General features: G+C 56.6%; 2 protein-coding genes across 5 annotated transcripts in view; one reads left to right on the forward strand and one right to left on the reverse strand.

Annotated features, from left to right (window-relative positions):
- Positions 1–16,496, reverse strand: part of LIMS2 (LIM zinc finger domain containing 2) — a 31,443-nt gene that overhangs the window by 5,431 nt on the left and 9,516 nt on the right. For 3 of the 4 annotated variants that reach the window (XM_058664359.1, XM_058664360.1, XM_004589321.2), the window contains exons 2-4: positions 5,499–5,658; positions 3,535–3,601; positions 3,283–3,403 (exon numbers count right to left, since the gene is read on the reverse strand). In XM_058664359.1, coding sequence (XP_058520342.1) covers positions 3,283–3,403; positions 3,535–3,601; positions 5,499–5,654 — 344 coding nt within the window. In that variant the 5' untranslated portion in view covers positions 5,655–5,658. Of the gene's footprint in view, positions 1–3,282; positions 3,404–3,534; positions 3,602–5,498; positions 5,659–10,611; positions 10,842–16,496 lie in introns of those variants that run through there. The other variant, XM_004589320.2, reaches the window with a different exon arrangement.
- Positions 702–2,232, forward strand: GPR17 (G protein-coupled receptor 17). Its single transcript, XM_004589319.3, has one exon. The coding sequence runs from the start codon at positions 778–780 to the stop codon at positions 1,801–1,803; it is 1,026 nt and encodes a 341-aa protein (XP_004589376.1). The 5' UTR covers positions 702–777; the 3' UTR covers positions 1,804–2,232.

Here is a 16,496-nt window from a genome sequence, read left to right on the forward strand (position 1 = left end):
GGTGTCTGGTAACTGAATACCAGGGCTCTGGACTCAGAGCTCCATGGGGGCACTCCAAGGCAATCTGAGAGTCCACACAGCCCCAAGGGAGACGTCTCATAGGACCCTCTCCTGCCCTCCTCCCCCACCAGCACCTCTTCCCCACGCACCAGGAAACCAAGCAACCTTTGCCACCCTGGTCAGGCCCTGGCCCTCACTGAATGCCCAGAGAAGCCCTCCTAGTGGCCCAGTGCTGTGGTCACCACTAACAGGGCGGGAGCGGTGAGATGGCAGGCAGGAACAGAGGGGAGGGCTCAGGGGCCATCTCCGCCACACTGCTCAGGACAGTCACTAAATAGGTGAGGGAGTGTGTGTCTGGGCCTCCCACTATTGTCTTCCTCCTCCGGGCAGGGAGCTGCCAAGCTGAGGTGCAGGGTGAGGAGTGAGGTCTGATTTCTGGGCCTCCCCGTGCCAGCCCCAGGCCCTGGCCTGCTCCCCAGGGAGGCAGGTGTGCAGTGGGCAAGCTCCAAGCTCCTGTTTAGGGTTTTGAGTTGGCTGGAGCGGGGATGCCTTAGATGCTGAACCACCGCCACCTCCAGAGGACACAGGGAATGCTCCCAGAGGTCTCTGGGTAGCTCTGAGTTTGGGTCAGTTCTGTGCCTCTCTGGGGAGCTGTGGGAGGCCCTGCAGGCATCAGAGGGGAGCCGCACCCTGGACTCTGGGCAATGTGGCATTTCACTGGCCAGGGCTCCCTGTCACCTAACACTTGTCCCCATCGGGTTTGTCTGCAGCCACAGCATGAATGGGCTCGAGGCCACCTCCTCCTCCCCCAGTCTGCCTGCCAACGCATCTTTGGCCATTCTGGGGGAGTGCGGGCAGGAGACGCCGCTGGAGAACATGCTGTTCGCCTGCTTCTACCTCCTGGACATCCTCTTGGCTTTCGCGGGGAATGCCCTGGCCCTGTGGCTGTTCATCCGGGATCACAAGTCGGGCACCCCAGCTAACGTGTTCCTGATGCACCTGGCTGTGGCCGACCTGTCCTGCGTGCTGGTGCTGCCCATGCGCCTGGTCTACCACTTTTCCGGCAGCCACTGGTCCTTCGGCGAGATCCCGTGCCGGCTCACCGGCTTCTTCTTCTACCTCAACATGTACGCCAGCATCTACTTCCTCACCTGCATCAGCGTCGATCGCTTCCTGGCCATCGTGCACCCAGTCAAGTCCCTCAAGCTGCGCCGGCCGCTCTATGCCCACCTGGCCTGCGCCTTCCTCTGGGTGGTGGTGGCCGTGGCCATGGCCCCGCTGCTGGTGAGCCCGCAGACCGTGCAGACCAACGGCACAGTCGTCTGCCTACAGCTGTACAGGGAGAAGGCCTCGCACAATGCGCTTGCTTCGCTGGCCGTGGCCTTCACCTTCCCCTTCGTCACCACAGTCACCTGCTACCTGTTGATCATCCGCAGCCTGCGTCAGGGCCCCCGCGTGGAGAAGCGGCTCAAAAACAAGGCGGTGCGCATGATCGCGATGGTGCTGGCCATCTTCCTGGTCTGCTTCGTGCCCTACCACGTGCACCGCTCCATCTACGTCCTGCAATACCGCCGCGGCCACACTACCTGCACCGCCCAGCGCGCCCTGGCCCTGGGCAATCGCATCACTTCCTGCCTCACCAGCCTCAACGGGGCCCTGGACCCCGTTATGTACTTCTTCGTGGCTGAGAAGTTCCGCCATACTCTGTACAGCCTGCTGTGCGGCAAGAAGCCCGGCGGCCCGACTCCGAGCTTGGAGGGAAAGACCAACGAGAGCTCGCTGAGCGCCAGGTCGGAGCTGTGAGCCGGGGCGGGTGCGGCGCGGGAGGTGGTGGGGGACGGCTGCTGCGGGACAGTCGCCTTCTCCCAGCCCTGTCCGCTGCCCCAGGCCCGCGCTCAGCATTCAGTGATGTCATCGGCAGGAAAGGGGAGGGGAGCAGGGGGGCGGCCGGAGGAACACTCCTTGGACAATGCGGGTCTTTCTTCCCCGGGGTTACCCCTCACCCCAGCCCACCATCTCCTTCCCACGACAGACAGAATCCTACAGAAAGTGAAAAGCGCCACAGGCAAAAAGACGGGCCTGGGGATCTTGTGAGGGAGGGGCAGGTGGGGTTGTTTAAATATTGCCTTGAAAGCAGAGCAAGGTATCCTGTGTTCCTTATGCGCTGCCTTCTTGCCAGATGACCCCTGACTGAGTCAGGGACTCAACCTTTCGGGCTGGCCCGCTGAGCTCTGGGCAGGTGACTGCACACATTAGCTCTGCTCTGGGAGCCGGTTTCCCGGCTGTGGACTTGACAACCCTCCTACGGAGTGTCTCAGCAGGTGCTTGGCGGTGGGGAGGGTGGTCTCACCGGGTGGGAGGGGTCTTCCTGCTCCAGGACAGTCAAAAGAAGCCGACCTCAGCCAGGGAGTGAACAGTGAGCCGTCTCCCACTGATCCAGCAGCCCTGCACCCTCTGAGGGGCCTCTGCCAACCCAGCATCACCCTGGCACGTCTTCTTGTGTGCCTGTCTGTAGCGATCCTAAATGGAACCAACTGTGGCTTTCAGAAAACTGCTCAGCAGATACAAGAGTCACTCCGCTGTTTCCTGTGCAAAGCCCGGCGGGCAATGGCGGGGGCAGCAGGGCTGGTTACTACAGTTCTGTTCTCAATCCCAGAGCCAGCCTGGCTGGGGGCCCGGGAGGCTGAGCAAGACTCTCCTCTAACCCGTGGCCATCTGTCGCCACCATCACAGCTCCTGTGCCTCTCCTTCAAAGTCTGCAAAGCACTTTTAGCTTCTGAGCTATTTTCCCAGTCCGGGCAGCCCCCCTGCCTCCTCCCTATTCCCTCATCCCCATTTAGACAACCTGCTGGATGCCAGGCACTGTGCCAGTCCTCCCCGTAAATCAGCAGATGGACAAGATCGGCGCTGACCACATTGGGAAGGGACGAAGGAGATATTTAACAGACAACCCTGAGTCAAGCCACGAGTGGCCAGAGGGACCGCTCTGGGAACTCTGCCTTTTCTAATGGGACAGGAAGGGAAACAGACTTGATTGTCAGAAGAAGAAAGTATGGAGCCCCTGGCTTCGGGACAGCTGATAGACCTCAAGTGGAACTGACACAGTTGAGAATCTGCAGGGAGAAGGCAGGTATGGACTCCTGCCCTGTCCATATGTGAAGTCATCTAGGGCTCTGTCCCCGTCAGAGGAATCAGGTTAGGGGACACGTGGAGTGGTAGCATGTTAGTGGCACTGTGGTCGGGGACCCTGCCATCCGCCCTGGGACGTGTCCAGGCCCTCACCTGCCTGCGTTCTTCACGAAGCCCAGGTCAGCCAGCTCCACGTCACACAGCTCACAGCGGAAGCAGCCCGGGTGCCAGTTGCTGTTCATGGCCTTGATGACACGGCCGATGATGAACTCGCCTGGATGGGGGCAGGTGCCTGTTTACCCAGCAAGGCCAAGTCCCCTCCCTGACCTCCGGCAGCACCAGCAAGGAATTTGGTGTCCCCAGAGCCAGGGCCCCTACACCCCAGCACCCCTCATCTGCCCTTACCGCAGGAGCCACAGCACGGGGCAAAAAGCATCTGGAAGTCATGTTCACAGTACTTCCGTCCTTCAAACTGCAAACACGGGCCACAAAGAGAAGTCAGGCCAAGCCCTCAACATTCCCACGAGTCTGCCTGGGCCGCAGTTGACTGGAGCAGGGATCTGGCCCCCTGGGATAGGGCGGGTACAGCAGCTGAGGTCAGCCAGGCCAAGGTCCTGAGAGCTGGCGGGGGTGGGGCAGGGGCTCGAGCTGGGGCAGGGTCAGGTATTTGGAGCACTCATCCTGCTTGCTGTGCCTCTCTGTGTGATGAGTCCACTCCCTCGGGGGCTGAGAAGGTTCCCAGGGAGAAGCCAGAAACAGGGAACCCAGGAAGGGCCGGGGCTGGGTCTTACGATGAGCAGGAGCCAGTGAGCTCACCATGGCAGTCACTGTCAGACTGGCAAGGCCCACAAGCATAGCCCAGGCATGCCTCCTCCAGCCTTCACAGCTTGCTTTTTTCAAAGCTTGGTTTTGGGGGGCCGCACAGGGGCATAGCACATTGATCTGCCTGATGAGCTGGCATCCCACGTAGGCATGGTTTGTATCCCGGCAGCTCCACTTCCCATCCAGCTCCCTGACTGTGGCCTGGGAAGGCAGTGAAGGATGGCCAGAGCTCCAGGACACTACACTCATGTGGGAGACCATGAAGAAGCTCCTGGCTCCCAGCCAGCTCAGCTCCAGCCTTGTGACCATTTGGAGAATGAGCCAGTTGATGGAATCTCTCTCTCTCCTCTCTCTGTATTTCTGACTTGCAGGTAAAATAAATCCATCTTTTTAAAAGCAAACTTTATTAGCATTATTCTCTAAAATGAGTGTCTTGGGGTTAGTGCTGTGGCACATCGGGTTAAGCTGTTCTTACGATGCGGCCATCCCAGATCAGAGTGCCAGCTGAGATCCTGGCTGTCTGAGTTCCTTCCCAGCTCCCTGCTGATGCATCTAGGAAAACAGTGGAAGATGGCCTAGGTGCTTGAGCCCGTCATCCAAGTTGGAGACCCAGATGAGTTCTTGGCTCGTGGCTTCAGCCTGGCCCAGCCCCAACCATTGTAACTATTTGGGCCTTTCAAATAAATAAAATAAATCTTTAAAAAAAAATGGAACCAACAAGTGGCTAATTTTGAGTATTATTTTTGCTTTGAATGAAATTTTTCATCCTCTTGTTCATTCTCCAAATGCCCACAAAGTTAAGGCTGGGCCACACTGAAGCCAGGAGCCAGGGATTCCATCCGGGTCCCCAACATGGAGACTATAGCACTTGGGCCATCATTCACCACCTCCCGAGTTACAAAACTGGCTCTCCAGTAGAGGACTCTGATGGCCAAAGTGGTGGCTCCACCCACTGCTCCTGGACATGCACCCTGATTGGAGATTTGTGGGGGCCAGCCCAGACCCTTCACTTTCATCCTTGTCATCCCATTATAGCCTGGCTCCTGGTCTCACTTGCTCTCCCAGTTCTATGCTTGGTCCTCTTATGCAACATACAGACTTCTCTGCCCCACATCCTGGAAAGCCCCAAGGTCCAAGGAGAGCCTTTCCCTGCTTGGTCCTCCTTGCCACTCCCCGCTCCCTTGTGTATGCGTGGCTTCCCTCCCCTGCTCTCCCATCTCCCTTACTTAGCAGCAGCCCCACAACCACCACCATGAGGGACCCCGTGGTCACTGTTTACCACCTCTGCAGACATCAGGTGCTGCGTAGCTGGGTCTCCCTCCCCCCAAGGCTCACCCAGTGTCTGTCTGCCTGGAGGGCACTGGATCCTGGGCTCCTCGTGCCATCCACACATCACCCAGGTGGCCAGCCGGATCCTATGCTGGGCCAAAACCAGGGCCATGACCCTGGTTCCCAGCGGGCCGACTCAGAGTTGGGCCTAAGAAAGCGACCTAGCGCAGGGTCCCCAGAGCCCCCTGCCCTCCCTCCACTCCACCCAGCATCCTCACCTCATAGAAGAGCCCCTCCGGGAACGGGCGGAAGCACTGGGCACACACGAAGCAGTGCTCATGAAACAGCTCCCCATTGCTGTTTACGATGCGCTCGGCCGGGGCGAAGCGGGCCTGGCAGCGCTGGCACACAGCGTTGGCCAGGGCGTCCGACATGTTGCTGGAGAGAGGAGATGGGGACAAACTCCCATTGGAAAAAAGGCAACGTTGCTGGGCACAGCGGTTGGGAGAGGAGACAGAGGGAGGGCATGGGCACAGAGCAGCAGGGCATAGGAGTTGGGCTCTTGTTCACAGCCAGGGATTGGCTGCTGTGTACAGAGCTGGTGGACTTCAAACACAGAGACAAGACCACGGGCTGGCACTGTGATACACATGGTTAAGCATCTGCTCACCACGCAGACATCCCACAAGAGCACCAGTTCAAATCCCACCTATTCCATGCTCCCTACTAATGTGCCTCGAAAGGTAGCAGAAGAAAGGCTCGCGTACTTGGGTTCCTGCATGCACATGGGATATTCGGATGGAGCTCTTGACTCCCAGCTTCAGCCTGGCCCAGCCTCAACTGTTGCAGCCATTTGCAGAATGAGCCAGAGGATAGAGAACCAATCTCTAACCCTGCTTTCCAAAAGTAACAGGGCCTGACATAATGGCTCAATTGGCTAATCCTCTCCCTTCAAGTGCAGGCATTCTATATGAGTGCCAGTTCATATCCTAGCCAGTCCACTTCACATCCAGCACCTACTTGTGGCCTAGGAAAGCACAGGAGGACAGACCAAAGCCTTAGAACCCTGCACCCATGTGGGAGACCCAGAGAAGGATCCTAAATTTTTAATTCCTGGCTTTGGATTAGCTTAGCTTCAGCTATTGTGACCATTTGGGGGAGTGAACCAGTGGATGGAAGAGCTTTCTCTCTGTGTTTCCTTCTCTCTGTAAATATTTCTTTCCAATAAAAATAAATAAAACGTGTTACCTGGTAATCAGACACTCTAATAAGAGTCAATTAATGACTAAGGTAGAAAGTTTGATGGAAAGATCTCTCTCACCACCTCCGGTAGCCTTTGCACTGGAATGGCCCAGCCATACAAGGTCAGGCCCGAGTGCTGAGGCTGTCAGGAGCCACGTCAACTGCCTGTGCCTCACGCCACCCCTCCCTAAGCAGGTGGCTGTTCTTGAAGCCCAAAAGGCAGTCCTGCGGCTATTCCTGTTGTCACTGCCTCCAATAGGAGGAGCCTATGGCTCAGACAGGTTAAGCCATTTGCCTGGACTCAACCAGCACGTGACAGAGGCTAGACTGGAGTCCAGACCAGCCAGTAGCTCCTTCCTTGGCCTCACAGGCTAGATTCAAACCAATACAGCGCCAGGCCCACACTCCCTGCAGTCCAGGGGCCGGGGCATGGCAGGGGAACAGAGTACCCACACCAGCGCCTCCCCAGGCTCTCATGTTCTCTGTTAGAAAGATAGCCAACAGGCCCAGTGTCTCAAGCATCAGTCCCAGTGGATTGGTCGTGGCTGCCTGGAGGAGAATGGCTATGTTGCAACAAGGGGTGATGTGAACGCTTAGCAATGTCTGCCTCAGGCATCATCTAGTACACGCAGGATGCAGGAGGTTCCTTAGCTGGGTGAGAAAACATCCTCCCAGCCCACGATGCCTCCAGAAGAGGTGGGGGTGGGGGAAGCACAGGGTCCAAGCTCCATCGGCAGCCTCACCTTGGGAGAAGAATGTCTGGGGTGGCCTTTGTGCGGCTGTGGAATGGGCAGGGTGGAGGAAGAGGCTGAGCCACTCCCAGTGTCCACACTGCAGGCCATTGGCCAGCCCTGCCACAGGCAATGACCTTGTGTAAGCTTCACCTTGCACTCAGGTGTGCCTGGGAAACCATAGCCACCCAGGTAGGCCAGAAGTGGGGACAGGGGCAGCAGGAAGTGGGATGGAGACGCCACACCCAGTAATCACTGCCCACCACTGCTACAGGTGCCCAACGGCTCCTGGCAGGCCACTGGGACTGCTAGCCCCGAGCCAGCCTAGAGGGCCAGTCGGGCTGTACTTGGTCAGCCTGGGCAGGCTGTGGCTTTCTTTTCAGAGGACACTGGCATACACCCAAAGAGACAGGGCTAACATCCCAGCGCCTGGCTGTGGACAAGGCGCTGTGACAAGGCGTCACGGCTCGGAAATGGAAGAGAAATCCTGTGCCTCCTGGCCTGAAATTCCCCCCCATGCCGCCACACAGCCCCCAACATCCCTGACACCTCTGCTTCCCCAACACCCCCACCCTCTGCTCTGAGGACTTGAAGACGAAACCACATCAAGAGCTCAAGTGCGACTCTCACCCAGGGCACACAGCATTGGGCCCCTCTCATCTCGCCCCTCACAGACCCCCAGCCTCTGCCCTCAGGGCCCTTCACTCTCCGGAGAGTCTGGCAGTACCCTTCCCCCAACACCTCTCTCTTCCCTTCTGTACTGACTGTCCCTTCTTTCCCTGCTGGCTGGAGGACTTCCCGGAGGCCGCCCCATTTTCATAGTCAAACCCCACGTACAACTCTCTCCTGTTACTCCATGGGCTTGGAACATGTGCCCTTCATCCTAACAGCAGCTGGGCATGTCTCCACCTTCACGCTGGCACCCAGTAGCCGACCTCCAGCCACCGCGACTGCTCTTCCTGGCTGCTGTCCAGCATCTGCCTGGGCCTCTGGGGGGTCTCTGGTCAGGGATATTGCTCCCTGTCTTCATGTTTGCCCTCCCTCCAGCCCCCGCAATGCCTCACATGAGCCTGGCACAGGCAGGCAGGCAGGCAGGCCGCGGCACCCACAGCTCTGCAGCTACATCCATTTGTACACAGCCCCACTTGGAGCACGCCCTTAGCAAAGGCGGAAGGAGGGATCCACAGGTGCTCTGAGCACCTCCCCAGGTGCTGGATCCAGACATCCACAGGCCAGGCAGGAAGAAGAAGCAGGTGGTCTCGCAGGGCAAACAGGGACCCCAATCCCTACAGCCTAGCTCCCCCAGCAGTGGGACCTTGCTCACTGCACCTCAAGTGACAGGGAGCTGGGAGATGGCCAAGCAGTGCAGAGCCAGTGCTGGCAAAAGGACGCTGTTGCTGGCCAGGGACACAGGGAGCTGGCCAGAGTCCCCATGCCCCGGCCAGGTCCAGGGAAGGGCCCGAGGCAGCCCGCCCTCCTGGCAAGACCACAGAAGGTCAGGGACTTGGCATTCCACGTCCTCCCTCACACGTTCCTGCAAGGAACAGGGAGCATCAAGTCAGCCCTCACCCCACCCCCAGCAGGACACACCGCCACTGGCCCCAGCCACAAGATGCACCACACACAGGCCCAAGGCACTCCCCGACTGGCATCGAACTCCAGAGCTGGGGATCGTGTCCCTGCAACAGCACCCCCAAAGACACGGCAGCCTGTCACTGGGGCGGGCCAATCTGTCACCAACGTGTCTCTTCAAATCACTGGTAGGCCCTGGAGAGTGGGGAGGGGGGCAGCTGTGACAAGCTCTGGGCAGGGATGGTTGCTGGTTCCAGCTGGGAAGACTGGGACACAGACGGAATCTCACTCAGGATGGAACACACATTTCCTGCTGGCCCTTCGGCTCCCATGACTCCAAAGGGGCATGGCCATTCTTGATCCCTACCTGCCTGGGACCGAAAAGACTGAGGAGAGGCAGTAGTTGGCACTCCTAGTCCACCTGGGCTAGCAGCCCAGTGTGGTCTTCAGCCAGGGATAACAGCTCCTCAGCTGTGAGACCTGCAAGCCAAGTCCTCAGAGCCTCAGCTTGTTCATCTGCAGGACGGGTCTGCAGCAGCTTGTAGGGAGGCCGGGAGAGTTAAGTGAGGCCATGGTGCCCTCTGTAGGCAGGCCTCAGTGGCCCTCCTGACCACCTGGGACTGACCATGCACAGTGAACAGGAATTGACCCATAAAGGTGGCACCTGGCACCACTGCCCACTGATGCCAGGCAATTAGCTGAGCACCTGGGGCAGCCACACGAACCTGCCCCAGGCACACCCCACACTGGGGACCTGCCTGGAACACCCACCAGAGCTCACGCTCCCTGCAGCAATGCCTCCTCCCTGGCAGGCACACTGGAGCACATCCCACCGAGGATGGAGAACTGACCAGTGGCACAAGGCAGAAGCTAGCAGGTCATGTGTGTGCAGCTGTGGGTGTGTGCCCCCCTCCCGTCTCCCACCACCATGCCAGGTCCCCTGTGGGCCCCTGGGCTGTGTGCACCTGAGCCCTGAACTGCCCGTAGACCCGGAGGCTCACTCCACCCTCAGCACCTACAAACCTCCTGGCCACCCACAACCTAGCACAGTGGTTCACAATATAGCGGGTCAGTGTCCGAGGTGGGAGTCTCTCGCTTTATCTCATCCTCTCTCAGGTGGGCTGCTTGGCTCTTGGACCTCAGGCTTCCCACCAAGCAATGGGTTCATCCTGTGCCTGCTGCTCCTGCTCCCTACCCTCATCCTCTCTTCCTCCAAGGATGCCTCGAATGGTTTGGTCCTCACTCCCTTGACCTGGACACACACTGCAGCTTGGCTGGTCTCCATCCCAGGCCCTCCCTGTCTTCTTGGCTCCCCAGCTTCTCCATCCCCACCCGTCACTCTGACCCCCACTACCCCAGTTGCCCTTACTGGGATTTCCCCTCCAAGTAGCCCCTGGGACCACCTGTCCAGGAGCCCCTCCCCCACCTCTCCCAGGGGTGCCGCTTGCACTCTCCCCACTCCAAGGGGGATCCCTGGAGAACCATCCTGGGCCCTGCCCTAAGGAAACGGTGGCTGGGACAGCAAGTGGCTGGGGCTTTAAAGTCGCCTAAGAGTCCAGGCGACCCAGGTTCAAGTCACAGCCTAGCCTGTTGAGTGGGGGTCCCTCGGGGGAGGCGCTGAGATCAGCCCAGGCTGAAAGCAGCGATGCGGGTGACCCAGGACAACTTCGCCCCAGTATCCACCCTCAGGGCTAAGTCCGCATCGACCCCTTCCCACTTTTCTGCTCTCCAACCCCGACCTCACGGGGCCCTGGACGCCGGCCCAAGGCCGTCGGAAGGCCCCGGGTGGGTTTCCAAGGCCAGCTCTGCGGCAGCAGCCTTCCGGCCATTGTCCCTGGCCACCTACCCGGGCGCGGAGACTGGCGGGCTCTGGCGGTGCTGGCGCCGCTGGTAGAGCCCCGACGCGGAGAGCGCGCTCAGCCGGGCGGCCATGGCACGACCGCCTCCCCAGGGGCACCTCGTGGGGTGGGCGGCGGCGGCCAGGATGCGAGGGTCGGCGCACTGAGAGCGGACACCGTGACGGGTCCCGGTCCGGGTCCGGGCTCGGGGCGAGCGCCTTCCCTGCGCCAGGCGCTCGACTTACACACAGCCGCTGCCGCCGGAATCTGGGAAGAGCCCGAATAGAAAGGATATTGTTCGCGCCGCGGGGGCAGTGAAAGCTGAGGTTGCAGGCTGGGCTGGGGTGGCGGTGGGGGGGGACGAGGACGGGGCTGGGCAGGGTCAGAAGGTGAGGTCTGCAGTGACCAGGAGGAGCAGGCCCCGGGCTCAGACTGCCACCTGCGCAGCCAGGACCCCCCATCCTGCCAACTCCCTGGGCACTTGGAGGAATTCAAGAAACCTAAAGCACTGGAGAAACTCCGGAGGAGACCCACGCCCACGCCCTGCTTGTCCCTTTCCTGACTGCTAGGCGCCAGGAAAGGCACCCAAAGATGCATGAGTCAGGGTAGTCGCTGTTCCCTGGGGATCCAGAGAGATCTCTACCCTTAAAGGGGTCACAGCTGGGGAAGGGGCTGAGGATACCCCCAGGCCTGCCTGGGCCCAGGGGAGATGGAGTTGCCAGCAAGCAACTGAACTTGGCAGTTTACCTGGGCTCCAAGGGCAAGCGCCCAGGGTCAAGTCTGGGCTGTGGCTGCTGATGACTGAGCGGTCTCAATGGTCAGCAATCAGAGAAGGATCCAGAACTCGCCAACACTCAGGCCATTTCCCTTGGAATCCCTGCTTCATCAACTCAGAGAGCTTGGCCTGCCTTCCCCAAGGTAGAGCCGGTGGTGGCCACCACTCCAGTCAGCAGGGTGCCGAGGACTTGGAGGGGACCCGTTAGCTGTCCTTGTGAGGTCAGGAAAGCATGCCACGCCACACCAGGAATCCCAACAGAGGCAAGTCTCAGCCAGCCAGCCAGCCAGCCAGGTGCAGCTGTAATGTGTAAGCTCAGCCCAATTCCAGAGTTACCTAATGCTGATCAATAACAAAAACAAATACTGTCTACATAGTGCCCCAGGCACCAAAGGGCAGTCAGCGGCTTAACTTGGTGGAGCCAGGATCAGAGACCCTCCCCATACTCTGATGCGGACGGTGCCCCCACCCCACAGTGTTTTCTGGCAACAACACCCTTGGCCTCTCCTCCCTCCCCTGGCTCAGCCCCTGTCCCTTGGACAGGGAGCGCATCCCCCAGTGGGAGGGTGTTTAAGTGCACTTAGGGGGCAGATTTTAAGCCAGGCTTCTGACCCGAACAGGAAGCCATAGCTGCAGGTGCTTTGCACAACTGATGTGTAACTGAAGTTCAAGGTTAGTCGGGTACTCATCAATTCACTAAACACTGACTATTAAAAGGCAACACTGGTGGCTAGAAGCTGCGAGCAACGGTAGGGTCCAAGAGAGTCCCTATCTCTACACGCCCTGGCACCCACCTACAGCCTGTCCGGCCACAGGGAGAAGTGGGGCAAGGGCCGGGCGGGGCTCCCTTGCTGGCCAGCAGTCTGGCTCCAGGGACTCCAGTTGGGAAAACACAGGAAGTGAGATCAGCAAAAACAGGGAAGCAAAGCCCTCTAGAAGTTTATCCCTCCATAAAAAGCAGCGTGAAAGCCAGCAGCGTGAGAACGGGCTTCCTCGGGACTCCACAAGTAAAAGTGACTGCTCACAAATACACAGGAGTCCGAGCAAGGATGCGAAGCTTTGCAGTGTTATCACTTACTCCACTCCCTTTTCCCTGCTCCCCAGCTCCATGGCTGCCTTGCAAAACAACAGCCCTCAGGGCCAGCATGATGGCTCAACTGACTAAGCTTCCACCTGCAAGCACAAGCATCCCATATGGCGCCGGTTCGTGTCCTGGCTGTTCTACTTCCCTTCCAGCTCCCTGCTTGTGGCCTGGGAAAGCAGTCAAGGACAGCCCAAAGCCTTGGGACCCTGCACCCGTGTGGGAGACCTGGAGGAAATGCCTGCCTCCTGGCTTCAGATCGACTTAGCTCTGGCCATTGAAGCTACTTGGGGAAGAGTGAACCAGTAGATAGAAGATCTTTGTCTCTCCTTCTCTATGGAGATCTGCCTTTATAATAAAAGGTAGGGGAGAGAGAGAGAGAGAGAAACAGTCCAACTGTCCAACTAGACCAGTAACTACTGACTTAGTCATCCATGTTGGAGTGCCAGTTTGAGCTTGGCCACTGCAATCCCACTCCAGTTTCCTACTAATGGGCCTAGGAAGGCAGCACATGGACCCTGCCCACGCAGTGGGAGACCCAGATGGAGTTCTAGGTTCCTGGGTTCAACCTAGACAAGCCCTGGCTATTGCAGGCATTTGGGAAATAAATCAGGGATGAAAATAACTCTCTGTCTCTCTATCACTCTGCCTTTCAAATGAATAAATATTTTTAGGAAACTTACTTCAAAGTCATGATAACGAAGACAGTGTGGGACTGACATACAAGTATAAAGAACCAACTTCTAGGGCCCGGCAGCATGGCATAGCAGCTAAAGTCCTCGCCTTGAACGTGCCCCGGGATCCCATATGGGCACCGGTTCTAATCCCGGCAGCTCCACTTCCCATCCAGCTCCCTGCTTGTGGCCTGGGAAAGCAGTCGAGGACGGCCCAATGCTTTGGGACCCTGCACCCGTGTGGGAGACCTGGAAGAGGTTCCTGGTTCCCGGCATCGGATTGGCATGCACCGGCTGTTGTGCTCACTTGGGGAGTGAACCATTGGACGGAAGATCTTCCTCTCTGTCTCTCCTCCTCTCTGTATCCACCTTTCCAATAAAAATAAATAAATCTTAAAAAAATTGACAATGTAAATTTATGTTTAAAAAAAAAAGAAAGAAACTGACCCACGTTAAATCAAAAAACTGCATATGATAGCTAAAACCATAAAACTCCTAGAAGAAAATACAGAGGTAAATCTTCATGATCTAAGGTTATACAAGAATTTCCTATTTGTGACCAAAAAACAACCAAATAAACAAATTTTTTAAAACTCAATAATTGGAAACTCATTAAAATGAAAATTTCGGGGCCAGAACTGTGTCAGGCAAAACAGGTTCAACCTTCCCCCGCAGTGTCAGCACCCCAGACAGATGCTGCTTTGAGTTCTGGCTGCTACTCTTCCAATCCTAGCTCCCTACCAACGCACCTGCACCCTCGTGGGAGACCTGGTTCGAGCTCCTGGCTCCTGGCTTTAGATGGGCTCAGCTCTGGCTGTTGTGGCCATTTAGGGAATGAGCCAAATGGAAAATTTCTCTCTCCTTTCTCTGTAATACTGTTTTCAAGTAACAAATAAATCTATCCTGAGGAAAATTTCTAACACTCTGTGCATCAGAGGACATTATGGAGGATAGGAGACATATGCTTGCAAATCATCTCCCTGATGTCTCACATTCAAAAGCGTCAAGAACTTATAATATTCAACAATGAAAAGACAACACAATTTTTAAGTGGACAAAGAGTTTGAGTAGACACGTCTCCCAAGAAGATATGCCAGTGATCAAGAAACTCACAATGCAAAGACGCTCGGTATCTTTAGCCATGAGCAAAATGGAAACAGAGAACCCGATGCCAATGCAGGCATCTGGCTCAGTGGCTACAAGGCAGACCAAGACACCCACATCCCGCAGGAGGGCACCTGGCTCACCTCCCAACTCCAGCCTGATTCCAACTTCCTGCTGGTACGAGCCTGGGGGGCAGCAGGTGAGGCTCCAGAAACGGGAGACTTGGGTGGAGTTCGCTGCTACTTACTTTGGCCTGACCCAGTGCCGGCCTTTAGGGAATTTGAGGAATGAGCCAACAGATGACACTGTTTCTCTCTTCTCTCTCACAAATAAATAATTCAAAAAGAAAAAAACCCACCCACATGGAACATCATTTCCCAAAACTAAACCAGACAAGATGTATTAGCAAAGATGCTAAGTTGAAATCGTCATTCACACCTGTTGTAAAATTGTGTCAATAAAGTGTGAAATCATGAAATTACTGGAAACATAGTTTGACAGTTCTTTGGAGTTTAGCATAGATTTGCCACATGACTCAGCAATGACAGTCTTAGGCACACACACACACACACACAAAGCAAAAAATATGCATTGAAGCAAAAGCATGTGTGAGGATTTTGCATGGCAGGGTTATTCAAACAGCAGTCAAAAAGTGGAAACAAGTCAAATGTCCAGTAACAAAATGTGGCACAGCCACACAGTGGCCTATTAGCCAAAAAAGGAATAAAGTACGCGCTCTCAGTCCCATAAAGATGAAGCTTGAAAACATTATGGTAAACAAAAAGAAAGCAAAACAAAAAAAAGGAGGGGGAGAGTGGGTGAATAATTCGAATAACGTGCAGTTCCATTTATGGGAAGTACACAAAGGTGGCCCAGCGTGTTAAGCCACTGCTTGGTATGCCTGCGGCCTGTGTGGAAGTGACCAGAGTGAGTCCCACCTCAATTTCCACTCCAACTCCCCACTGATATACCTGGGAGGCAGTGGAAAGTTTTGTAAAGTACTTGGGTCCCTGCCACCCAGTTGGGAGACCCAGACAGAATTCCAGGTTCCTGGCTTTGCTCCAGCCTGCTCCAGACTTTCCTGCGGTTATGGGCATGTAGGGGAGTGTGGGGAGGAACTGGCAGATGGAAGGTCTTTGCCTTTCAAATAAAGAGTCAAACTGTTAAGGTGGATTTGACAACTGGGGAAGTGGATAGTACCAGCGAGGGATGCACAGCTTGCTAAAGGGCCCTGAGTCAGGAGTGGAGCAGTGCTGTCTCCCCAGGGGCAGCCTCTGCGTCCAGCCCCACCCCAGGCAGCCAAGGACAACTCCAGGTCTTCTGGCATGCCACCCAGGAGGGACATGTACCCCACCCCACAGAACAACAGCACTCAGCCATCAGGGCAGGCCTCCATCCGCTCTGACACACAGTGTGTGCATCCCCCAGAGGCCACTGTGTTGAGAACACAGTCTTCCACACCATCTGGGCTCATAGGCAGGGCCTCTGGGATGCGATGAAGTCACAAGGGTGGAGTAAAAGCTTATTGGAAGGAGAGAGAGAGAGGGAGAGAGAGAGAGAGAGATGGAGAGACAGAGGACTTCCATTGGCTGGTTTACTCTGCAAATGCATGCAGCAGCCAGCACAGGGCCAGGTCCAAGCCAGGAACCAGGCATCCAATCCCCAGTGTGTGTATTTACAGGGAACCAGGATCAGAAGTAGAACCGGGACTTGAACCTGGGGTATTCAAATACGGCATGAGGCCATCTCAAGCCGTGTGGCTTAGTGGCTGTGTCAAACTCCACCCCAAATCTCTCTTTCAAAGAGACATCTGGGGCCCAGAGCGTGGCCTAGCAGCTAAAGTCCTTGCCTTGAATGCGCCGGGATCCCATATGGGCGCCGGTCTAATCCCATCCAGCTCCCTGCTTGTGGCCTGGGAAAGCAGTCGAAAAGCCTTAGGACTCTGCACCCATGTAGGAGACCTGGAAGAAGTTCCTGGCTCCTGGCTTTGGATTGGCACAGCACCAGCCGTTGCGCTCACTTGGGGATGGAAAGATTTTTCTCTCTCTGTCTCTCCTCCTCTGTGTACATCTGACTTGCCAATAAAAATAAAATAAATCTTAAAAGAGAGAGAGACATCTGAGGGCCCAGCATTTGCCTCAGTGAGGTCTGCGAGGCCAGTATCCCATACAAACACCAGCCCGGGCCATTGCAGCTATCCAGGGAGTAACACAGTGGGTGAAAAGTGTATGTGTGTGTATGTGTGTGTGTGTGTGTGTG

This window comes from Ochotona princeps, chromosome 5 (genome assembly GCF_030435755.1).
Source record: "Ochotona princeps isolate mOchPri1 chromosome 5, mOchPri1.hap1, whole genome shotgun sequence".
Lineage (NCBI taxonomy): Eukaryota > Metazoa > Chordata > Mammalia > Lagomorpha > Ochotonidae > Ochotona > Ochotona princeps.

Excerpts from the sequence above, each read along its gene's own strand:
- GPR17 (XM_004589319.3), top strand. The coding sequence starts at position 778 with ATGAATGGGCTCGAGGCCACCTCCTCCTCCCCCAGTCTGCCTGCCAAC.